The sequence below is a fragment of the Macrotis lagotis genome, chromosome 8 (genome assembly GCF_037893015.1).
Source record: "Macrotis lagotis isolate mMagLag1 chromosome 8, bilby.v1.9.chrom.fasta, whole genome shotgun sequence".
In the NCBI taxonomy this organism is placed as follows: domain Eukaryota; kingdom Metazoa; phylum Chordata; class Mammalia; order Peramelemorphia; family Peramelidae; genus Macrotis; species Macrotis lagotis.
Window position 1 is genome coordinate 157,795,197 of NC_133665.1, and position 27,068 is coordinate 157,822,264.

The following is a 27,068-nucleotide window of genomic DNA, read 5'->3' on the forward strand; positions in this document are numbered from 1 at the left end:
GTATCTTGACACTTAGGTTAAAGTCCATACATGGAAATGGGCTTGAAATCCCTTAGTCCCCAGGACTATGTAAGCTAAATGCCTCCATTATACTCACTCATGGAGGAATCTAAAATTTTAATTTGCTTCGAAGGCAGTGAATCTGAGTTGAAATCCCAATCCTGACCCACTATGACTTAGGAGAAGTCACCTGACTTTTCAGGGTCTCAGTTTTCATTTATCTATCTGTTTCTCTGATTGTCTATCTTGTCTATCATCTACCATCTCTAGACCTATATGGATATCTATGTTTTATCTATACAGACTCATACACATTTAGATACACATACATATGTTTATATAACCACAAAGTTATACAAGTAGGTGATTGGACTAGATGGTTTGTAAAGCCCCTTTTCTACTCTGGTTGATTATGACCAATTTAACTATTATTAATATTTTTTTAAATTCTCCAGGCTTGATGTTTTGTGAGAAATTCAAAATAGCAACTCGGTCAAAAGTCAATTTCAAACAATCCCTTGTCTGAGTGGGTTATTGTTTGAATGAAAGAATCTTCAAATAATATAAATTAGCATTAATATGTCATCACCTTCTCACCCACCCCTCAAAAATAAAAATTAAAAACCTCAGTCAGAAAAATTTGTATTTCCTACCAAAATGAGTAATCTGTAAATGAAGATGTATTGAAATTTAAACACAACTCAGAAACACCAGTGTGAAGGTCACTTTCTAATCAAAATAAATCCACAAGTAAATCAATAGTTTTTGATTTTTGAATCTTGGATATTTTAGATAAACTGCTATTCTACAGGAATGGTGGATTACTTTTTGTATCTTACTAAATTCTCATAGTTTGACCATTTGGCAGATGAAAAATTATTTTCCACTAAGTTTTGCTTCCAAGAAAATAGCAGCAACAAATGTTACTCAGCCTAAGTACTAGATTTTTTATTCTTGCAGTACAGCATTTAGATAAACTATGTATATGTTTCGATCAGTTTTTATTCATTATTAAGTAATTCACAAATCAGATGATGATTATTACTATAGTCTACATTTTTTCAATGACACATCACGTTGCATTTACCTATATTTAAAAACTGTGTCTTAAAGTATTAATAAATCATTAATGTACATGTTTTCCTTAATATGCATATATTTGAATATATTTTTTCAGCATAGTTGTATTTATAATTTATATATATATATATTTGTATTTATATATAAAATTTATAATTTATCATGAAAACCTTATCCACAGTGTCAGAATTTGTCCATAAACCAGAACAGTACTTGGCTCTTCTTAAATCCTCAATCTTTGACCTTAATAAACTATGCTCATTGAGGGGGAAAGGTGGTTGGCCCTATGATTTCATTTGTACAGAGAATTTCTCAATGTGGAAATTCCATCTATTGAAACAGTTTAGCAACCTGTCAATACTTATAATCTCAGAGAGTTGCCTAGGACCGAAGGAAGTGATGGTCACAACTCATGTACGTACATGAAAGCACTAGGCAGAGCCTCCTGACTCCAAGGTTAGACCTGTGGAAAATTGATTTTGCTGCCAAATTCAGAATCAATCTAATTACAGGGGGAATGCTTAACCTCCTTAAGACCAACTTTTTAAATTATTGTATCAATCACTTTGCAGGACTAATGTCATCCCTATAAATTAGTCTTATACAATTGCTTAAAAGGACTAATAAGAATCTTCTTTGTCAGGTTTGGTTAGCTGTGTGAGATCAAGTATTATCTGTTTCAAAATAAGAGATGACAACTTTCTTTTAAAATATCATGGAAATCAGACTTATCAGGAAAGTCATGTTTTCAAAGCAATTTAAAAGGGTAGCAGTATTTTTTTTAGGGTTTTTTTTTAGGTTTTTGCAAGGCAAATGGGGTTAAGTGGCTTGCCCAAGGCCACACAGCTAGGTAATCGTTAAGTGTCTGAGACCAGATTTGAACCCAGGTCCTCCTGACTCCAAGGCTAGTGCTTTATCCACTAGGCCACCTAGCCGCCCTTGATAGCAGTAGTTTTAAATGTTTGTGATGGAATTTACATTGTAGGAATAGCTGACAATGAATACTTTCTATGTATTTTATCATTTGATGCCGACAACAATTCTTAGTGGTAGATATACTTATTGTTCCCATTTTATATGTGAAGGAACTGAGGTTGGATGACTTGTCTGAGTTTAACTAGTTAGAGCCTAGCATCCAGGGCCATCTCTAGCAGTACTGATTTCTTCTCTGGCCACTGGACCCAGATGACTCCAGAGGAGAAAGTGAGGCTGGTGACTTAGCACAGCACCCCACTGCACTCCAATTCATGGGCTTGTCATGGTATCACCTCCCTGTCATGGTCTTCTTCAAGAACAAAGGACCAAGAAGAACTATAGCTAGATAGAGTATGCGGTAGAATTCCGTCTTTCTGATTAAACATATGGTTCTCGTGTCAAAGGAAGACCATACAATAATTTCTTATTTTCAGATAAAATCGACATTTATGACTTATTTCTTCAACTAGAAAACACAGGGCAGAGAGCGCTTACCTTCGAATCTTGTCTCAGACACATCCCAGCTGTGTGACCCTGGGCCTTTCAGTCTCATAATATCCCCAACTACATAGACTTGGTTTGAGAGTCAAATAAGATATGGTGACAATTTTCTAAACCTCAGATTCCTTTATACATGTTTGTATAAATGTAAATTAGTGGTAGTCAAGTGGAAATTGTAGAAGTGATGGGGTTGGTGGTAGGAATAGCAATACCTACCCTCTTTTAATTGCTTAAATTAGCAGCAGTAGTAGTAGTAGTAGTAGTAGTAGTAGTAGTAGTAATAAAAAGTATAGTGATGGTAATAGTGATAGTACTAGTAGTAATAGTATATAGTATAAGAAATGAAAAAAGAGTGAAAAAAGAGAATGGCAGGAAGAAGACAATCATTATCCTTTAAAATTAAGTTTTTACAAGATGCTCATTTAAAAATTATACTCAAGAAGACTTCAGATCAGTATCAACAGAAACTTTCTCATAATTAATATAGCTGGAAGAGAATTTAGGGTGTACGTGGTCTGGCCTCCTAATTGAAAATTAGGGACTTGATCCTTTACCTTGCAAGAAAGAAAAGCCGAACCACAGAATCGGAAACTTTGTTAAGTAATAAGTAGCATATTACTGAACACATTCAAGAAGAGAGGTCAAATAATTTAAGAAGAATGTCATAGAAATGAAGGCTGTGATTCTCTGAGAAAGTAAAAAAGGGTCTCCTTAATCCCAAAGCTCTCAGGTTCTAAGAATGATCTTTTATTTCATTCACTGAAATATAATTGAATGTATGTCTGCAGTATTTTTACTTTTAACACCTTTTTTTAAATCTTGATGAACAATTTAACACTTAACATGTTTTCATCGTGTAGCACATTTTTCGAATGTGTCAATAAACCGAGGAAGGAAATTATCTCTGGGGGAATATTTGTAATCTCTAAAGACAATAATGAATTGCACATACATTCGTCAGTAAACTAAAAATCCCAGATTGTTTAGGTATCTGAAAGGGAAAACCTTTCCGAGAAAGCAGAGCCCCTCCCCTTGAATCGTGGTAGCTTCTTTGTGGGTTTCAAGGGGCTTCGAATTTTGGCACCTACTGTAGTGATGAATGTCTTCACACTGCTGACTTGTTCATTGGATTTGCAATTTAAATTTCAATATACCTTTACTAAGAATCTACTATGGGGCAGCTAGGTGGCACAGTGGATAGAGCACTGGCCCTGGAGTCAGGAGTCCCTGAGTTCAAATCCAGCCTCAGACACTTAATGATTACCTAGCTGTGTGGCCTTTGGCAAGCCACTTAACCCCATTTGCCTTGCAAAAAAACCTAAAAAAAAATAACCTAATATGGACCAGGCATAGGCTAAGTGCTGGGGATAAAAAAGAAAGAGGCAAATGGCAATAATCACTCTATGTTCAGAGGCTTCCATTTTTTTTTTTTTTGGTTTTTGCTAGGTAATGGGGTTAAGTGGCTTGCCCAAGGATACACAGCTAGGTAATTATTAAGTGTCTTAGGACTAAATTTGAACTCAGATGCTCCGGACTTGGTCAGTCCTCTATCCACTGCGCCATGTGGCTGCCCCCAAGAGGCTACCATCTTGGTAAGACTGTGATCAATTTGCCCTTCTTTACCATAGACCATGGTGAGTTAGTTTGGAATCTAGTGCAGTTTAGAAAGATTATATTGTATAAGAGGTCAAATAGTGACATAGGATGCAGAATTATGGATAATACACTTCTTAATTCCAAATTATGTATCTAAAACCAACATTATCTCTTACCATCTTAAAGAGAACAGTAATGAATGCCCATTGGAAGAACCTCATCAAAATGGGAGAGAGTGGGCAGCTAGATGGAGCAGTGGATAAAGCACCGGCCTTGGAGTCAGGAGTACCTGGGTTCAAATCTGGTCTCAGACACTAAATAATTAGCTAACTGTATGTCCTTGGGCGAGCCACTTAACCCGATTTGCCTTGCAAAAATCTGAAAAAATAAAAAAAATAACAAAATGGGAGAGAGTAACAAGATTTGGATCTCAGTGTTCTGAATTCAATTTCCAGTTAGCACTTAGGTGACTTTGGGCACTCATTTGTTCTTCTTCAATGGATCTCAGATTCCTCAGCTGCAAAATGAAATGATTAGATAGATGAGGCCTGAAATCCCTTCTGTTCTAGATCTGTTATCCTGTCACCTTACCTGGACCTCAATTTCCTCATCTGTAAAAAGAGATGCTTGAATTATGTGCTGCTCAAAGTCTCTTACAGTACAAAATCTGTGATTCTAGGTTATTTTCTACCCAAGATGACCTTGATTTAAATGAAAACATGATTGGAATGGACTGTACCTTAACTTTGGAAGATATGAATTTGAATTCTCCCTCTTATGCTTAATATCTTTGTGATCTTGGATAGGTCATTTAGTCTCACTCTGCCTCAGTTTTCTTTTATGTAAAATGAAAAGAGGGCAGCTAGGTGGTGCAGTGGATAGAGCACTGGCCCTGGAATCAGGAGGACCTGAGTTCAAATCCAGCTTCAGATACTTAATAATTGCCTAGCTGTGTAACCTTGGGCAAGTCACTTAACTCTATGCCTCCCCCCAAAAATATGTAAAATGATAGGATTGGACTTGATAATATATAAAATCCTTTCTCTCATTATGTATAGGTTCCTATGAAATAAAACTAACAGTAGATGATATTGATTAAATGATTTTCCTGCAATTAAAACCACAGAACTTTCTAGAGTGTTTAAACAAGTTTCACTATTTTTATCTTCCAAATATGGCAGCAGCTAGATGGCACAGTGGATAGAGTACCTGCCCTGGAATCAGGAGGAGCTGAGTTCAAATCCAGCCTCAGACACATAATAATTATCTGTGTGACCTTGGGCAAGTCACTTAACCCCATTGCCTTACAAAAACAAACAGAAAAAATATGCCATCGTTCATTTGCCTTCCATGATCAGGTCTCTGCTGAAAAATCTCAACTTGTTCATTACTGATACCTGATTCAACACTAAAGTGATTAAGACTATCTCTGAGAAGAAGAACCAATTAAGTCAGAAACTCATTGTCTGATTTTAATGAGACAGACTTCTATCATTATATTTGAACTAGTCCCTTTCCTTGGAAAGTTTACCTTCTAGCAAATTTGAAAAGACAGGAAATTTAAATATATTCCAGTTGGGATGCCAATAGACTTTTTTTTAGTCATTGAAAACCTCACTTGATCATCGTATTTTAATTGATGAACATGTAGTATCTTTATAATGGTTGTGATTTCTCACCTTTTTGCTGAAAATGCAGTAACTAATTTTGAGTAATTAATCATATCAAGGAATCTTTTTAAAAAGATTCTTCTTTTTCAATATATGTTAGTTCATTGGAGACCAGAGTATAGTGGACCCTGTAAACAGTTTACATTTCATACAACTCTGCCCCTATTCCCACAGTTATCTAAGCCAGATCAAGTTAATCATCTTACATGAAGGGAAATCAAAAGTATACTGCTTGGGTTACTGCAGGTTTGTCAGTAGGTTAGAGGTGTTTTATAATATACAATGAATATACAACCCAAGCATTGCAACTATACTCTGGGGATGCCAGAAAAAATTATATGCATACACATACATACACACACATCACACACACACATGCACATGAATATACACATGCATGCATTAACACATGTACATGCATACACACACCTATACATGCATGAATGCATATGCACACACACACACACACATATATATATAATTTTTGCAAGGCAATGGCCTTTAGTGACTTGCCCAAGGTCACACAGCTATGTAATTATTAAGTTTCTAAGATGGATTTGAACTCAAGTCCTCCTGACTCCTGAGTTAGTGTTCTATTCACCATGCCACCTAGCTGCCCCTGATGTCAGAAAATTTTGAGAAAGCCTAGTTTCTCCAGGGGGAGGCTGTTCCTCTGTAGCAACCTGCTTCATCTGTAAAATGGGGGTATTTAAAACAACTCCCTCCTAAGATTTTTATGAGGATAATATGAAATAATATTTGTAAAACCTGATTTGCAAACCTAAAGAAGCTATATAATTGATAGAAGCAATATAATTCTGATGGAAAACACAGAAGTATGAGTATTAGTGGTGTTGGATTATGAGAGGGTTTAGCCAAAAAGCTGGGATAGATAGGCACTATTAGGTTGTATGATATATATATATATATGTGTGTGTGTGTGTATGTGTATATATATATATACACATACACACACATCATTAGAGGGAACATCCAGAATAATGAGTTAATCAATATATTTGAGTATTTTCAGTTAATTTGCTTCCACTGTGAAATTCTACAATCCAGCGGATTTGGTTAGTGTCCTTTGAGTCTAATTTATACCTGAAAAGTAAGCCTTTCTACCAAATTCCTGTCAGATGACTAAATCACATCAAAGGAAGAAGAATCAGTCACCTGCTGTGACAGTGTTAGGAGGAGAAAGTTCCACAGTTAGAGTATCATTTCTGGAGTCAGGAAGACCTGAGTTCAAACTCAGACTTAATAGTCTTCTTTGAGGATAATAGACAGACAATAACAGCAGGGAGGTGATGACATGACCTGCTGTCTGTTTTTGCAAGGCAATGGGATTAAGTGGCTTGCCCAAGGCCACACAGCCAGGTAATTATTAAGTGTCTAAGGTCAGATTTGAGCTCAGGTCCTCCTGACTCCAGGGCCGGTGCTCTATCCTCTATGCCACCTAGTCACCCCCCATGACATGCTTTTGAATTGGATTTGAGTCTGGGGGTTCAATGACCAAATATGGACCAGGACAACTGGAGATGACACTGGCTGCCAGGTCATTGGGGTTAAGTGACTTGCCCAAGGGCACACAGCTAATAAGTGTCTGAGGTCACATTTGAACTCAGGTCCTCCTGACTCCAGAGGTGGTACTCTACTCACTGTACCACTTAGCTGTGCAACCTTAGACACTTACTAGCTGTGTGATCCTGTTTGCTTTGTCTCATTTTCCTCATCTATAAAAGGAGCTGAAAATGAGGAGGAAATAGCAAACTACTTCAGTATCTCTACCAAGAAAAAGCCCTATACAGCATTGGTGTGTCATGGGGTCATGAAGAGTCAGACATGGCTGAATGACTGAACAAATTGTAAGGAATTTTTTTCCTTATATCCATCTCGTACTTGCCTCTTTGTGACAAAGGGCACATTTTCTCTTAGCAGCTTGGTTATGAGTTGTGGCTCAGGTCATTTTTTTAACTGAACTTTCAGTTGGAGCTCTCTTCTCTGAATGGATATTAATACTTTTCTCATGTGATATATAAGCATCAAAATTTGCTACATGGGAGACTTTTCCAGGTCACAAGCTGGAGAGTCAACTAAAATAGAATCTAGTAACTTATCCTGTTAAAAGCATGACTCACGTAGACTGAACACTGTCATGAATCATATGGATGTGCAAGCCTGAGAATGCAAGCAGGTATTCATTTCCTTAAGACTGCAATTCATTTTTAAGCCTCTAGTTTGTGTTCTTAGCCTCTTCTGATGGGGCCTCAAGACACTTGCAGCCATAGGGAAGTGGCAAAAAGCACCTACTCTGTTAGCTGTGATCGGCTGTTGTCCTTTGTTCTGGAAGAGGACCAAGATGATAATCTTACATGGGCATCAAGGCTGACTAACTGGCTAATCAGATTAATACTTAGATTAATTTGATTGGCCACAAATAATCCATGCTAACATTTGGAATGGAGATATATCTAAATAGATGACTTTCTTGTTTCTTTTGAGCTGCTGTAATCCTTCTTTGAACATACAGAACATTGCCTTTGATGTGGGCATGTCATGGTGAACAATCCTATGCCAGTGTCTCCCAATAAATCCCCAAGTTCTTTAGAACCTTAAAACTTTACTTCCTCTGACCTGATCCATGTGAGTTCTCGATAATAAAGTCTTTCAGTTAAGTGTACTTTTGGAACTCCACCAAATGTGACCAGTCCATCAGAGTTCGGTTCTCTGCAGTAGAGTTTGAATGGTCAGCAATTTAGTTTGAGAAAGGACCTTCTCCTGCCAGGTGATCATCATAGTCTTCCTAAGATAATTCAAATAGAAGTGATTCAGTTTCCTGGGATGGTGCCAGTAGACTAGGAGGTTTCACAGGCAAACAGTCGAACTCAGCACAATGGCTCTGCAGACCTTCATGTTCTCTTTATATGAGGATCAGATAGAATTCATCAAAGATCATTCTTACTGACTTTTTCTGGATAAGTTGCTTGACCCAACTTTCCCAAATATTTCTGCATATAAAATCTATTGCTGGATACCTTCAATGATGTTTTTGACTGAGGAAATGTATGCAAGAAAGCTAGCTTGAGCCTCAAAGTCCTGAGTTCAAATTCTGATTCTGACACATGGTGGTTGTGTCTTCCTTTCATCAAGTGCTTTAACCTCTCATCCTTGAGGCAAGAAATTTCAGATTCTGGAGCTGAAAAATCACTGAGGTGTAGCAGTTCAGATGGAAATGTTTAACAAAATAAAACAAAATATAATGCCACATGTATAATGCTAATTTGGGATATTCGAAATTGATATATTCCCTCAGGGATATGCTTCCATTAACTTTTGTCTAGATGACTCTCTAAGTCTACAGTTTGTTATTTCGTTATGTCTGACTCTTCATGACCCCATTTAGGGTTTTTCTGGCAAAGATAGTGAATTGATTTGCCATTTCCTTCTTTAGCTCATTTTACAGTTGAGGAAACTAAGATAAACAGAGTTAGGTGACTTGCCCAGGGTCATACCAGTAGGTATTTGAAGTCAAATTTGGAACTGAAGTCTTCCTGACTGCAGGCCCAGTGTTCTGTCCTCTGTGACACCTGGCTGCCATATAGCAAATAGACTATGGGCTGCAGAGACACTGTTCACTATGAACAGTGAAGGGACTTTCTTCTTCCATGTATCTCATATTTGTACTCTCATAGAACCAGTGACTATCCCTATCCATCTGCAGACTGGAAAAGGAGCTTAGTCACAGAAGGACAGATACTTCTAAAGAAAAGCAATAATAGTATTACTGAATAATAACAGTAATCATAACCATTTGTTTAGTCATTCCAATCATGTCTGACTCTTTGTGACCCCATTCAGGCTTTCCATGGCAGAGATACTAGAATGGTTTCTTATTTCCTTCACTAATCCATTTTACAGATGAGGAAATTGAGACAAACAAGGTAAAGTGACTTGGCCAGGATCACAGTTAATGGCAAACAAGATTTGGATTCAGATCTTCCCGACTTCCACCATTCTGTCTACTGTACCTGCTACAATTTCCCTAATCATAGCTAGCATTAATATAGTACAATAAGTTGGTCATAGTTAGCATTAATATAGCTCTATAAGTTGGTCATATACTTTACAAAAATCTCATTTGATCCTTTCAAACTTGAGAGGTAAGTGAGAAAGTTGAGACAAACAGAGATTACGTGATTTAACTAGAATCATACAGTAAGTGACTATATCCAGGGTTGAACTGAGGTCTTCCAAATTCAGGTTTAGCATTCTGTTCAGGAGCCATACATATCTGGATATTAATATTGATCAATATTATAATTGCTTATAATTTATTATATTAATCATCTCTTTTCTCATCATTCCTAGGGATGGATTAGCTTTCATTTACATTTCTTCTAGCAAATCCTACTCACTTCCATGGGTTCTGTATAGTTGCTATATTTTTCACTAGAGAAGAGCCATATCCATCATTTTTAAAAGTGACCTTTTAGACAGTTTGTCAAAAACATTATTGACTCTTCATCCCATTTAATATGATCAGACAGCAAAGAATTCAATAACAGATCATGTGTTACTCATTAATTCACCAGAACTACTAATATATTTTAGTTCCATAATTTGAAAGGTAAATTAATTTCTCCTTCAGTCAATGTAGGATCATTACTGAGGAATAATCATTAGAAAAAGGGTACTTGGCCAATTAAATTGATTTCTAATGTTCCCAACTTCAGAAGTGCTGATAATAACTCAATTTTTAGAGAATCTACAATTCATAAAGTAATTTTTCATACTCCTGTCAGGGGTTCTATCCTGCCAGTACTACCCCATTTTACAGATAAGAAAAACAAAAGATCAGAGTGTTTACCTGTTTTCCCTACAATCATGTGACTAATGAGGAACAAAACTATGACTCTCTAACTTACTCTTCTACACTATCACTTTTCTTTTTTTTTTGTTTTTTTTTTCAAGGCAATAGGGTTAAGTGACTTGCCCAGGGCCACAAAGTTAGCTAATTATGAAGTGTCTGAGGTCAGATTTGAACTCACGTACTTGACTCCAGGGCTAGTGCTCTATTCACTGCACCACCTAGCTGCTCTCACACACTATCCCTTTTCAATATAAACAAATGCTATCCAAGTATTGGAAGCATATTAAAGAATTTATAATAAAAATGAATTATTTAATGTTACTTAACATCAAGAATTTTAAGAGTTGTATCATCCTTTGTTTTGCAAAACTTTCTTTATGCATTATTTCTTCTTCACATAAACCTATGATGTAAGTGACAATTATCCACAATCTACAGAAAGGAAACTGAGGCTAAGAAAACTTAAGGGACTTAATTAGGTCATTCAGATAATAAGTTTCTGAAGCTTTCTTATTTTTACCTAAAATATCTTTCCAGTTTCCTGATAATTAATGTGTTTTTCAATGTATGGATCATGAAGAAGTAAAGTAATGCTTCAATATTCCCAAATAATAATTTGGAAAATGTGTTACAATATAAAAGTTATTAGCTCTGTGTCCAGATCCCACCTCTGATGGGTACTAGCTGTGTGACCTTGGACAAGTCATCTCCATAAGTCTCCGTTTTCTCAAGTACAAAATGAGGTGGTTGGATCGGATGACCTCTGAGATGTTTGCTAACTCTAGATAAGCCACACATGTTTTGTCAGGATCCCTAGTCAAAAGGAAAAAAAACCAACAGCACTTCACCATTTGAAGAAGTATGTTCGAAGGTAAATTCAGTAACTGAGTTTAGAGTCAATTTTTACTTTACATTTTGTTTTAACCATTTTTTAATGCAAACTTAGCAACGCTAAAAATGCAAATATTCAAAAATACAAAAAATAAACAAGTGCCCCAGAAAAACTAAGCAATTCTGTTACCAATATATTCAATTTAATAACTGTATAAAAGACTCATTTCTGCTTTCATGCTCATCTTGTGGAGAGATCAACCTACTCAGATAACAAAAAGGTTTTCTACAACTTTCAAGAAGGGAGCCATTTAACCAAGTAAGTTGTTGGAATGCTGTGTCCAGAGAGTTCTAGTCATTTACCTCTATCATTGAATATTTAGTGGAAATCTGAAGGACTGGCAAAGTCAACAGATCTAGGATTACATTATTCTGATTAACTCATGAATATACACTGGATCCTTCTATAATATTTATTTGGATAACAAAATACATCCGTCAGCTACCTAATCGCAATAGTGATGCACCTCCTTTGCAAATCTTAAAGGCAATAAAGAGCTTTTCTAAAAAAGTAGACAGCTAATTATAATGGTACAAAAATTGAACTTTATTGCTATCATTAATTACACAATGCATTTTATATTTTTATTGCATCTACAGCCCTAGCCATCATTCCTCCACAGTGGAAGATGTTCTTGCATTCTTCTGTGAAGCAAGACATAAATTTCAAATCTATGAATCAAATCTCCAACCTTGATGAAGGTCACAAACAACATGCAAATCACATTGTCGTTTTAACACTATTACTGCCCCTCTCATCAAGTGTTTTGCGAAGGAATGAAAGTCACTGTAACATTTCTGTGAACAATATGAGTTAATAATATGTCCTGTTAATCTTAAGATCAGAGCTCAGCCACATTACTGGCTGTTGTACTCTGCATTAATCATGAAACCTTTCTGTAGTCCTCCATATAAAGGAGTTGCTCTCGATACCCCTCATTACAAGGAGTTTCCTAACTCGGAATGCATTACATGAATGGAAAAAATAAAGAGATCTGGATGAACAACAAAAACTACGAAAAACCCAACCCTATCTTATGAGTTTGGGACGCCAACTTTAACAACCTAGTTCTTACTTCTATGGGTATTCTCTCATCCTTGGGAAACTGAAATGCACCTATGTTTTCTCATCATGAGCATTCTTTGAATCAATCAGTAAATTTTCTAAAGGCATATTTAATCAAGTTGTGTGGGGTTTTTTGTCTTTTTTTTTTTTTTTTAGTATTTTTGCAAGGCAAATGGGGTTAAGTGGCTTGCCCAAGGTCACACAGCTAGGTAATTATTAAGTGTCTGAGGCAGAATTTGAACTCAGGGACTCCTGACTCCAGGGCCGGTGTTCTATCCACTGTGCCACCTAGCTGCCCCTGTGTGTTCTTTTTAATGTAATATAACCTTTAGGCTATCCATCACTTGTTTTTATGATATCATCCCATGTCATTGGGATTATAGACCTCGAGCATAGCAGAGACACGAAAGGCCAAGTTCTACAAATCCTAGAGCAATAGTCTTGACCTGATCAAGGAGGATCATTTGGGGAAAATACAAACAAACAGAAACCAAGGGATATATTTAAATATTGGAAATAACAGGAGGACGATGGCAAAGTGCACCTTAGAGAGGAAGAAACAGATTTTCAGAGAGGTAAATAACTTTCCCAGTTTCACAAGTTAATAATAATGGTTTGCATTTATATATTATTTTAAGATTTTCAAAGCACTTTACAAATATATCATTTTATCCTCTCCACAACCCTAAAACACAGATGCTATTATCTCTATTTTACAGTTGAAGAGGTTAAATGACTTGACAACAAACAGAGTCTGAGAGCAGCTTTGCAATCAAGTTTTCCTAAATTTAAATCAAACCTACCTAGCCATTTACTACCACCTACCTACCTACTAAGTATCAGAAAAGAATTATATCTTATAGACAAATGAATAGTGATAGGATTCTGCATTCTGCTTATACCTAGGAAATATTTTTCCATTGCTATGTGGGTTAGCTATAATTGTGACTCTTCACAGATCATGGCATTCCCTGAGCAACAGGCAGGTAGAATTTCTAAGAGACCAACAATGTCACAAGAATAGGTATTTCCATCAGGAAATAGATTGGAATAAGAAGATTTTGAAACATTTCCCCAAAACAATCTGACTGTATTTCTTCTTTTATTCAACTCTGAGTTCAACTTATCATCCACTTTCTACCTATATGTACAATACCAGTATATCATAAGCTAAACAATATAGATTCTTATTCAATTTTTTTCTCTGTAGATTCTGAGGCTTATCTCTGAGTGATCATGAATCTAAATTTCAAGGCTTCTTGGTTTTTCAAAGCTTGATACAATATCACAGTTTCTTCTTCTATACATAGCATAGACTAGGGAACCTCATCATTTATAGGCATTTCCTTTTCCAAAGAGAATTTGTGTGGATGCAGAAATTGTGGTGAACATGTTTGGTTTTCCGATTTCTCCAGATTATGTGCCTTTCTTTATGTTGGCGATCAAAGATTATTGAGCAGTTTTCTTTCTGGTAATATGTATAAGGAAAGATAGTGTTGGAAGGAATATTAAAAAGTTACTTTTTTGATCTATTGAGTTAAATGCTTTTGTGTAATCAGCATATAATAAAGATACTTGGACTGTGTTCCCTTCATAACCTAAATAGAATCTATTTTTCCAGGCTCAAAATATCTATATAGTTCAATCAACTTGGTCTTCTCGCTAATTCTAACACAATGAAATCTCTCTCTCATCTATATATCTTTACATTAGTCAGTCTCCATGCCTCAAATTCATACTTTTCTCACCTCTATCTCAAATCCCCTTCTCTTCTTTTTTAGATTTAGCAATCATCATTTATTTATAATAACATTTTCAGGTTGGCAAAGCACGTTATAAATATCTCATTGTGTCATCATGATCATACTTAACATTTATGTGGAATTTTTTATATGTTCATTGTGCTAAGGACTTTACAATAATTCTCTAATTTGTTCTAATTTACCATTCATATTTTATATATGTATTATATATCATCTTTCCTGATAAAATACAGAGTCCTTAAATGATTTACTCATTCTTTCTATTAGTATCCAAATACCTTCAATGTATGCCACAATACAAATTCCTATTAAATACTAGGTTCATTCTCTAAACCTTTCATTCTACCATTTTATTCTAAACATATAATCTCTACTAGAAAATCTGTGGAGAAGAAAGTTGAACCATCTTCTATCTTTATCAAATCTAAAATATCAAATTAACCTTTTAAAAATAAAAATACCATCCATTTTCTTTTCCACTCTGTTTGAATGTTCTCTACTTCATTGGCATAACTTTAAAATCAGTCTCAGGGCTTTGAACATTTTATTGTCTACAGCATGATTTTTATAATTTCAATTGGTCAGATCTTGTTGCTTTTTCCCAGCTACCTTTTTAAGTGCCATTTTTATGTTGAACATTGAATACTGAGGTCTTAGAATTCAAATTGTGAAACCCTGGTGAGAATGAGTTCTTATAGAAACACTTTCATATCTTTTTAAATTTTATGTAACTTTCTTTTTCTCCTTCCAATTAAATCTATAAATGTTCTTGAAGTAATATAGTTATAAATGCCACCTCATGATTTCTATCCCTTCATATTCCCCAATATTTCCTTTCATTATTTTGGGAATCATTATTGCTCTTATTCTTATATCACCCTCCATCATAGCATATGATTGGGAATTTTCAACTAGACATGTCACCCATATACTCTGTAATATCTTCCAAGTATTCCCAAATCAGATTAGAATATAAATGGGAAATACTTAGCAATGCAAATAAAAAAAAACCCAACAGAACATCTGTTGGTAATCTTAGTATGTATGTGTTTTTTCTAGATCATTATGAGGCTTGTGAGGGGCCACCTCTATTTGATTTTGAAACCACTACCCTAGTTTAATACTACCCTTAGATAATATATGGTTTCATTTGGCAAGTTGTTTGCGTATTTGCTTGATAAGTAGTTTCTGTACTTTTTTAGCTTCCTAAATGTATTGATTTACCATTGGTTAAACTTTCTCTAAAAACTGATAATAATGATAACCAAACTTTAACCTCTTCCGTATAATTCAGATGAACAAGTTTTGGATTTTTTAAATTGTTTGTGAATAGTCTGACCCTGACAACAATGTCCTCAACTTTATTCTCCTCTCCAAAGAGAAATTAGATCTTCCCTATCTTAGGAATGTCACTATAAATAGGATGTATCAATATCTTGTTCATTGAAAATGGTTTGATAGGGACTAGAGAGAAAGACTGAAGACATATTGCTCATTTCTAAATTGTATCACATAAAGAATTTTCAGGTCATAAAATCCCCACAATCAATGCAGGTTATCACATTCTCTACAACTTATAGTCAAGAGAGACATTAAGGGCACTGAGAGGTTAAATGAATTTTTGCGGTAGCATAGCCAGTATGTGTCAGAGGAAGAAGAATGCATTTTCTTGGCTCAAAAGCCAGACCTAACCACAAGGTGTGTCCAACCTGCAACCCTTAGGCTGTATGCAACCATCAAAGCCCATTTAAGCAGCATGATTATATTTTGTTATTATACTTATTGGTAATACATAAATAAATAAATGCACATGCAATTTTTTACAGGTTTTAGTTGGGGCCATGCGGCCCAGATGAACTAATGGTTGAAACCTACACCTACACCTACACCTTCCTCCCTCTGGACATTGTAGAAAGATTTTAACTTTTAAGGGTTAACAAATAAAAAAATATAATAGTCTAAAAGTTGAGGTTTTTAGTATTCTCTTCCTTTTCTGCCACTGTCACAATCACTCTAGAGGTAAAAAGAAGCCAGACTCTCCAGAGGGCTATATTATACTTTGGTTTGTTTCAAGGATCCCTGTGGCCAAAAGATTCACAGTCATTTATTTTGTGGTGATAATCTTCCTCATACTTAATTATCTTAGTCTTTGGTGACCTTACTTTGTGTATCATCAGGAACACACCTGAAACCTAACAGAGAGAAAATCACTTAACCTCTGCTTTCACTCATTTTCCTCATTTGTAAAATGAAGGGGTTGGAATAATGGCTTCTGGGGTCCCTCTGAGCTCTAAATGTGTGATCTGAAGGTCAGATTTTGCAGACCTAGAATGAGACTTCTCATCTCTTAACTGCTAATCAGCATTGTTGCTTTTTTTTTTTAATTTGGTCTTTCTAGCCCTGTTTAAATGAGGTTATAAATAATCCTTCACTTCTTTGCAGGTCATTCATTCTCTAATAGGAGTAGACCAAGCATCCTTTCTAAAATTACGTCTCATCATTCTAGAGGCCTTTTAAAAAAATGTTTTCTCCTTAAGCCGCATATAAAATTAGAATCTGACAACTATTAAATAGAAGTTTTCCTTCACTTTAATTATTGTGTCAAAGGAAATACAAGCAGTCTCCTTGCTTTTCCACTTGACATCTTGCTCTTCGACTCACTCATGTCCCTAAATGTCACCAATATTCATTTACTGCTTCCTTTAAAAGCAATTTCCACAGGTCTCTGAATTTGTACCAAATAGTTAGATATGCTCACTCAGCAGTTTGGCTGCTACACAGGGCCCGTTTAGTCATATGGATAACCCTACACTCGATTAAGTTCTTCTGTTTGAATTTGGGAAAGTTTTGTTTTAGTTTATTTTATAACATTTGGCTTTGTGATAATGGTGCTAGAAAATGCAATGCAGTCACCAGTGAGAGCTGTCTATAATTAAAAATGTTACAAAATAGTCAAATATGCTGTCCCTTCTTGTCTTTTTATAAATTTTAGGCAGAAAGCCAGCTTGTAGACAAAGAGAGGCTTTAGATTTAAATTAACTTGGATTTAACCTCTGTCTTAGTTCATATTTACTATATGATTATTGACATTTCACTTTCTTTTTTCACTGACTCATTTAATACTTCTAAGACTCAGGACAACTGACAATTTGAGTCAGTGGAGAGAGTTTCCATAATGGAAGGAATCCATATGAGATCACCCACTCACAAGAAAAAAAATAATCTCAGTATAAAAGTTGGTTTAAAAAGCAATACTCACGGGGGTAGCTAGTTGGTGCAGTGGATAGAGCGCCAGCCCTGGAGTCAGAAGTACCTGAGTTCAAATCCAGCCTCAGACACTTAATAATTACCTAGCTGTGTGGCCTTGGGCAAGTTACTTATCCCCACTGCCTTGCAAAAAAAATTCTAAAAACAATTTAAAAAAAGCAATACTCACATCATCATTTTATCCCCCCCCCTTAGTCTAGGATGGATATATATTTAAGAGTCAACAATAATCAGTTATTGAATCATTACCATCAACTTTGTAGCAAATTTCCTATGCCAACAGTTTTGAAAGATATTTCTATTCTATTTTCAGCACCTAGTCAACCACCAGGGAATATTGTCTGGAATGCCACAGAGTCGAAGGTGTTAATTAACTGGGAACAAGTCAAAGCAATGGACAATGAGTCAGAAGTAACTGGATATAAAGTGAGTATTGAAAATTAATGGAATGTGGCAGACAGAAAAGTTCCAACTTTTATAACATTCTCTTTGTAACATAGCTGGTGATGTATTTCATCTTAAAATATATTGAATTTGAAGCCATTTTCTGCATATTCAGACAGTAAACCAACATTATTTTAAGCAAATAAAGTATTACTTGATATATTGAGACCTGAAATTCCAGGCTAAAAGGTAACTTTAAACAAAATTAGTTTCTGGTTTCAATTAAAGGTCACATATATTTCAATCATTTGAAGATGCCATTTTGAGATTTCTTAAATTGGGCTGCAAATTTGTGGATGGTGCAAAAATGTTAATTTCACTATGAAAAAAAATTTTAATATTTTACCACTTCTGGTGCTTACTACAAAAAAGTAAATTAGACTGTTCACAAAAACAAGAAAATGTTTTCATTAAAATCTCATTTAGGAAATATATTCATGTTTTTGACTTTGGATGATGTGCTTTCCTCAAAATATATTCCATAAAAACTATTTGTTGAGGGTGGTTTTCAGTTGGGGAATGGAAGATTTTCTTTCTGCCTTGCTCTTATGAAACTGAAGAATAATCCAATTCTCTAAGTAAGCTGTCTTCTTATTGATTTGGGTATGTCTTCTAATAATCTATATTGAAAACCATGCCCATTGGATCAAATCCTGGTCTATTTCTTTCTGTCATGGAATGAATTTGATGATCGGACATGGACATTGGAGATATTGTTTACACAAAATTTTCTGAATCTTTTTTTTGTTGTTTTTACAAGGCAGTGAGGTTAAGTGACTTGCCCAAGATCACACAGCTAGGTAATTATTCAGTGTTTAAGATGGGATTTGAATTCAGGTCCTCCTGACTCCAGGGCCAGTGCGCCAACTAGCTGCCCCAAATCTTTCAATTCTTTTAAGATATCTTAATTAATAGGATATTCTCAATTATACTTTGATCTTCCCAAACCAGTTTTTATTATGATCATGTCATTTTGCCAATAATCTTAATATCTTACATTTATCATTTAATTTATGCTGTGATCTGTTAACACCTACTAGGTATGCCTCTCCATTGTCCTTTGGGTAATTGTGAATTAAAATTATTTAGACACTATCCTATCCCATGATTCACATACATGAAGTACTCAAATAAATCATACATTGTTTATAGACTACAATAAATTGAGATTTCTTTGGTGAATGTGATTTTAATTGACAGCACACATATAAACAAGACCTTGATTAATTCATTTCTTACTAATTGTCCCCTATTTATTTTTCCAGGTCATTAGTTCATGAATATCATATGTTGAGGATTAATTAGAGACAACACATTGTCTTTTTGTTTTTCCCCCCTAATTTTTTGGCTAGTGAAATGCAGCAGGATAAATAAACAGATGGCTTTTCTTGCCATTTCTTAGTCAACACTTGTTTTCTAGCCCTGAATCATGCTTTTCTTTGTCTTGAGGATGAATAGTTCAACTTATCAGACTGTTTCAAAAGCAGTAAAAGTGATATAGGAACCCAATATTTTATAGTCATTGGAGTGGATCTCAGCTTGGAATGTGAAGAAAATGGTCCTGAAATTAGTTTACCTATATAAGGCATCCAGACATTATAGATAGCAATACCATAATGTAGTATAGCTTTGATTTTTTTTTGTTCCTAAAGACTTCTAAAGTCAGTGGGGAAAAATCACTAGCTGTTCCCCCCCAAAAAATATAATTGGGTAAATAGACATTTTCTCTGTTAAGAATGAACTCCTATCCTCTGGGATCCAAATATAATTTAAAGTCACATTATTGCTAATATGATCACTTTAATGAAATCATGATCTGCTTGGTATGATGATTTACTTTATTGATACAAATCTTAGCTTATATGAGTTAGCATCTTTTCTTTCTCTTTTCCATATAACTCCCACAGAGCTCCTATCCAATGTGCTGCAATAGTAGAAATAAGAGATATTCTAGAAGTAGCAATCCTTCTGAGTAATCAAGTTCAAAGAAGCTCATCACAAAAAGATTATGGACCAACCAATGATTTGGGGAGGGACATGCATGGCAGTTTATGAAAATCTCAATCCCAAAATTAGCCCTTAGTACTATGTGAAAGAATAAAGAGTGCATTTAGAAACACATTCTTAGATCTTTTAATTTTTTAAATTTAACAACATTGATATTAGTGATCAGTCTTGTCCAAGACCCAAGGGTGAGACACTGTATATTTTACAAACCAAAAATGTCTATCCATTTTAGTAGCACTTTTTTTTCTTCTGCCAAAATAAGATGAGGATTAAGTCAATGGATTTTTGCTATGCCTTAAAATGTTCAGTAGTCATAGTAAAAATCATATTTAAGAAATAAATAAGAAATAAGAAATTTAGTTAAAAAAAACCTAGGTATGGCACCAACAGATTACTATAGGAATTTACCCAAAGGAAAGAAAGTTCTATATGGCCCCCTTCTCAGTAAAAGCAGTTGGAGAGGCTCATATCTCCTCTCATTCATTACATTCCCCTACAAGGCTTCTTACTGTTGGTATGAGGGACAGCACTATCAATCATCTCCAGATGAATCTCTTAAAGGAACAATGGATACCTCACCTCAAAATGAATACACAACTGTAAAGTGTTATATAGTCATAGAATACATAACTGTAAATGTTCCTTCTTATTCAGTAAGGTTGTGATATATGTTTTCTCAACTACAAAAGTTTCTCTATCTGCAACTCCTATATTGTTCCATCTGAACTTCATGGTCAGACCATCTCTACATAAGCATGTTCAGGAACAAAAATCTACTTTACAGTCCTTGGGGCAGAACCTTAAATGGTCATCTTTATCTTACCTTTTTCTCTTATATCTGTTTTTTGGTTTTTGAATTTATGACCAAGAAGATGAAAAATATCAGTGGAGATAAAGATTTGTGCTCATTTTTAAAGGGATGACTTCTTAACACTTAAAGAGGAGATATCCACTTACATGTCATTTTACTGTGCATTATGATATTTCAGATTATATGCCAAGAAGAAATAGGTTCCTTAATTAAAATTAAATCATTTCCATATATATATATATATATATATATATATATATATATATATAATAATTGAATAATGTAATTTTAATATATAGTCACATTTTCCTGTTTGGGGGAGCCATTAAATCACTAGTTCGGGGGTAGATGGACTGTTTTGCTAATGTGTACACCAAAGAGGGTCCCCTCATCATACCCCCCCAAAACATACATGGGCCTAGACTAATTATATTAATGAAAAAAACCTGATTGATCAAAAAGCCTCCCTTTATATGTTATAGGTATTTTACAGGACAAGCAGCCAAAATAATATGAACATACTGAACACCAATATTACATCAGCTGAACTTTTGCTGCCTATTAATGAAGACTATATTATTGAGGTAAAGGCATCGACGGATGGCGGCGATGGCACTAGTAGTGAGCAGATCAGGATCCCAAGGATAACAAGTATGTTATCTGCTACTTGCTGGTTGTGGATGAGATCTTAGTGCATTATCATTTGTTCACTATTATGATGGACAGAGCACAGTTAACTCCACACATCTTCTTTCTTCTATTTTTAAAAGTAAAACCAATCAGCATTGAAAAAGTGGGGACATTTGGAGGTCATAGAGGGAAGAGGAGAATGGGAAAAGGTTGAAATTGGACAGAAATAATGAAGAGACTCATATGGCATAAGAGCCCTGAACATGTAATCAGTACAAATCAAATTTATTTCATGACTTAAGAAATTAGCTGTTTGACCCTAGACAAGTCTCTTATTCTCTTTCAGGATAGATTCCCTTATCTATAACGATAGATTACACTTACTTCATTGAATTGTTAGAAGAACGGAAGATAAAACACATATGAAGCACTTTGGAAATCTTAAACTGATCTATAAATGTTAACTATTATTCATAAAAATAAATGTCCATAAAACCCATTTAAGTGACAATTCAACTTAGGCTAAAGTTGTCTCTGTATTGTGTGGGAAGAAATGTTTTGCTAATTAAATTAATTGTGCAAGAGGGTATTTAACCTACGGACAGTCTTTTTTTAAGGTCATTAACATTCTAATTGCTTGTATACTACTAATTACAGATAGATCTGATCTCATTAAAGCTGGAATATCCACTGGATATTCTCCTTGGTTGCAAGTAAATGATTCAATTTATAAAAGTCCTTGAAAGGAAAAAAAATTCTTTGTAAAGAATAATCTAATTCAGATTTTTCATTAATTCTTAATATCATTTACATAATAAATCTATATTAATAAGGCTTTGATACTTTAAGAAATTAAATTAGAAAAATAAACTTCTGTTTTAAAACTAATTTTCTGCATTTAACCAATTTCTAGTCATTTTTATCCAAAGATTTGGCTCCCTAGGGCCATTTTTAGAAGTAGATACTGCCACTAAATCCTTTATTCCCAAATCATGGGACTCGTTATGTTACTCCCCTGCTTAATAAATGTTAGCGTCTCCCTGTGACCTCTAGAATTGAGTGTAGACTCATGTGTTTGGCATTTAAAATCTTCATAACCATACTGTAACTCATGTTTGCTTCCTTATTGCATATTACTCCCCTTTGTGCTCTCCATTTTCCAGCCAAACTGACATTCCTATGATTTCTCACATATAGTGTTGCATCTCCCATGTCTGAACTTTTGTATAGGTTCTCCCCTAAGGCATGCACGGTTCTACTTCTGAAATGCTCTATTTTCTGGCCTTCCACTCTTAGAATTATTATTTTGCTTTAAAACCCAGTTTAAATTCCATCTTCTATGCAGTCCTTTTCTAATCTTGTTAGCTGTTAATGATTCTTTCATTATCCCCAAAACTGTCATTATGTATTTATTTTGGGTGTGTGTGTGTATATATATATATATATATATATATATACACACATATATACATTTATATACATATATATGAATATATACTCTCTTATAGCAACCCATTGAAATATATATGTATATATGTATGTATACATATTTGAATACATATTGCTTCTCTTTAAAACCTAAAATCTTCCACACCAGAGGAAGAAAAACAAATCAAAATAAAGCAAACAACAAACCCTACAGAATCTGAACACTACATTCACTTTTTTAAAAAAAATTTCTCTTATGTATTTCTTTCCTATATCATGGGTTTCTTTCTTTTCCCGTAGACCTTAATTTCTCATACTAAAAATGAATAGTAAACATAAATGTGTATACACAATATTCACTTATTTGCTGCTGAGGGGAAGGGGTGGGAAGGGAGGGTGGAAGAAAATCATGTAACTTAAAAATATGCATATGCATGTGGATGAATTTTGAAAAATTCTCAAAACATATAATTGGAAAAATAAAATATTTGAAAAAATAAATTTTGCACTTATTAAAAAATAAAAATTAAAAAACATAAAACCTAAAGTTTTGAGAGAAATTATATCATTATTTTAAAAATTGATAAATTTACTCTGGGTAAAAAAAAAATGATTTCTATTAGTATCCAAAAGAAAAAGGTCAATAGGAAATTAGAAGGATTGAGTGTTGTTCTGAAATTTTGTAAAAAATATATATTTCTGATTAAAAGAAAAACAAGGAGGCTGACTAGTCAGACATGGGGTTCTGTGCCATGAGGGCTTTTATAAAGTTTTCCCCTGTGAATTCTTTTCAAAAACTCATGTTCTAGTGGCATAGCAGTCATCTCACCTATTTACCTAGTTCTTCAATTAATTAGATTTTAAAATTAAAAAGTGATTTTTTTTTAGAAGTAGAAAACTCTAAGAATTCTGTCCGTAGTACTGAAGTGCATTTTCACTAAGTACAAAGGCTTCTCAGGAAAAGGAGTCCCCATTATTTGTTGGGTTAGGAGCTATTTTTTTCCTTTCAGACTGCTGAATCATGACTGGTTCTTTCCTTTATTAGCTTGACAATTGATGAATTTGCTCAGAACAGTTACTGCAGGAGGCTATGATTATGAAAATGGAATTTGTATTGATCTTTTTAGGGTAGTGCTTTTGTATTATATTATAATTACTTAGCTAGAATTATATGAAAACAAACAAATGAATATTTTCTCAAAGGTCTTTACGTATAGAGACTAGTCAAAGACCCAATAAATTAGGTTTTCATATATATACATATATATATATATATATATATATATATGCAAGTAAATAAAATTTTAAAGGACTCTTCCCATGTTAATTGAACTGTAATAATGCTGAATAAAGAAAACCCAACATTTTATTTTAATGTTTTTCCTTATCTGTTCTTTGATTTCATTTGATTTGACTAGAACCAAGATTTCATCAGTTTTGGGGAATTCTCAGTGAAAAACCTTCTCGAGGAAGGTTAGCCATTTAAAATTTTATGAGACTGCAGCTCTAAGAAGCTAAACAAATAACTTCCACGGAGTCACATACCACGTATTTGAGGCAGAACTTGAATCTTCCATCTATACCAGTGTTCTTATTTTTGTTCAATCATTTTTCAGTCATGCCTGAATTTTTATGACCTCATTTTGATTCGTCTTGGCAAAGATAACGGAGTGGTTTGTCATTCCCTTCATCTGTCATTTTACAGATGAAGAAACAGAGACAGACAGGGTTGTGACGTGCTCAGGCTGACACAGCTAATTAGTGTCTGAAGTTGGATTTGAACTCAGGTCTTCCTGACTCGAGGCCTAGTCATATATCCACTGCTCTACCTAGTTGCCTCTAGTATTCCAGACTGCCTCTCAGAAAGTATTTTATAAAAATGTAAATATTTAATATTTTTTCAAAATGCTGAAGGAGGAATTGTTAGAGTCATAACCTAGAGGAGGAAAAATAATAATAAATCATGCCATGACTTAAAATCCCTGTTGAATTTTCTATTTGGTATGAAAGTCATCACATTTGTCATGATAGTGTTGCTGCCATGATAATTTGGTGTTCTGTTTCCCATTTGTTGCAGATATGGATGCAAGAGGGTCTAGTTCGACAGTGTGGGATGGCTACTCCTTCTTACCAAGCTGCATAACCATCACACCCATATTTCTTGTGAAGGCGTTTTGGTGATGCTGATTTATATTCTTTTAGGAAAATGATTGGTTTTACCCCCTCCCCTTTAAAGAAGTGCTTTCTTGATATTCAGTGATTATGCATGGTTTTCTTCAACTCTCTGTTTTTAAGTATTTTCTATTTCACTGTAGGTTACGAATATAAATACATTTTTAAAAATATCAGTACATCCTTTTAGAGGAATCTGAAATGCCTTAATACTTACTTGATGAACCAAAGGAATTCACATATTGCACCCTTTAGATTTTTTCAACCAAGATGATTATGTGAAGAATCCAAGTATTGCCTAAGAATGAAGGCTCATAAAAACTCAAATCTTTGCTAACTGAAATGAAGCTCTATTTTTTCCAATAATCATATTGTGATTTGATAATTTCATCAGGTGCTATGCTGACTCATGAATTGTAATCTTCAGAGAGAATGCTATTTGTATTTATTTCCTAGACTAGTCAGGGATGAATTCAATCTATTAATAATAGTGCATTTGCAAATTACAATGAATAAGCTACCATGCTTTGAGCTTCATTATATTTTGGAAGATTTGGGATCAGATAAAGTGTCATACCCCTACCCGTGTTGGGGATTTCTACACATCTATGTCTGTCAATTCTAGGCAACTTGTGCCCATGGAGAAGTGGGTGAAACATATTATGCAATGTGTTAATTATTCACTTGGTCATTTTATAAAGTGGAAATTTTTCTATCATATGATTTCTTCTCAAGAGAATTTTTTTCTTCCCCCTGAACTATGCTTCAGAAAGAAACGATCGAGAAAATGGAGAATGTCTTGACTCTAAACTAAAATATTAAACAAAACTCAGTTCTGCATTCTTAACTTGTGCATTTACTGAAACTCATCATTGTATGAGAGCACATTTCGCAATTGCTACACTTTTCACTCAATGTTTTAATGAGATTGTAGTAATGCAGAAGATTTTATCATGTGTAACTGACAAGATCTTTCAGCTTTCATTACAAAAGTTCTAGACTCATCTTCCTAGCAATATGTAAAGAATATGTAAAAATGAACACATGCATTTATGACCATTTCAAAAATTTTCCACTGATGTTCCATTTCATAAGCTTTTTTGTCTTATTTTTACTTTCAAGGATATCAGAATTTGAAAATAGGAAAAAAATTCAAGAATGATTAGTGAAATTCTGATATCATTATAAACATCTCCATGTTCATTTAGAGATAAAATTTAAATGAAAGTTATTGTATAAAACAGAAAAATTTCCCAATTTTCTTGCAAACTTTGTATATACTGTAAATACTTAGAAAGATATAAATGGCTAGTAGCTTTTCATATGGTCCTGGCTGTTTCTTACAGGTCACAGATTGGGAAAATAGCATTTCTCAATCAATCTGGTTTTCCTGCCACATGTAAGAAGGTTGTAACTTTTTAAAAATTATTTTAGTAATTACAAAACATTCATGTATTTCCATTCCTAAGATGGCTATCCTGTTGTTTGATTTAACTTCTAGTTATATATATCTCTGTGAGATATGTACCAAGTATATTGTTTCACATTGAAAAGTATGAAATTCTCCTTAAACTGCTGTGTGTGTATCCTATGGTTATCTGTATTTATTATTTTCTATTATTCTAATAAAATTTATTACATTGAAAAATGCTGGGACATTTTAAAGTATGTTAAAGGCAATGGAAGGAGAATATGTAAAAAGGTCAAAAGTAAAATTAGTACATATTCTAATGGCTTTGCCTGGTTATAGTATCATTCCTTGTATTTTCTTGACATTTTGATTTTTTCTTTATTTTTAGAAAATTTTAATACTCTTTAAACCATGTTTCAATATTTGCTTGATTGACCTTCCTAATAAACACATCAATTTTCTAGTCAGTGATCTCTGTACTTT

At 34.2% G+C, this 27,068-nt stretch overlaps 1 protein-coding gene across 1 annotated transcript in view; it reads left to right on the forward strand.

The window, feature by feature from the left end:
* The window catches only part of CNTN3 (contactin 3), a 378,875-nt gene extending 352,626 nt beyond the window's left edge, over positions 1 to 26,249 (forward strand). The window contains exons 20-22 of the mRNA XM_074198709.1: positions 17,996 to 18,108; positions 21,427 to 21,595; positions 25,080 to 26,249. Coding sequence (XP_074054810.1) covers positions 17,996 to 18,108; positions 21,427 to 21,595; positions 25,080 to 25,183 — 386 coding nt within the window. The 3' untranslated portion in view covers positions 25,184 to 26,249. The remainder of the gene's footprint in view (positions 1 to 17,995; positions 18,109 to 21,426; positions 21,596 to 25,079) is intronic.
* The last annotated feature ends 819 nt before the right edge of the window (positions 26,250 to 27,068 follow it).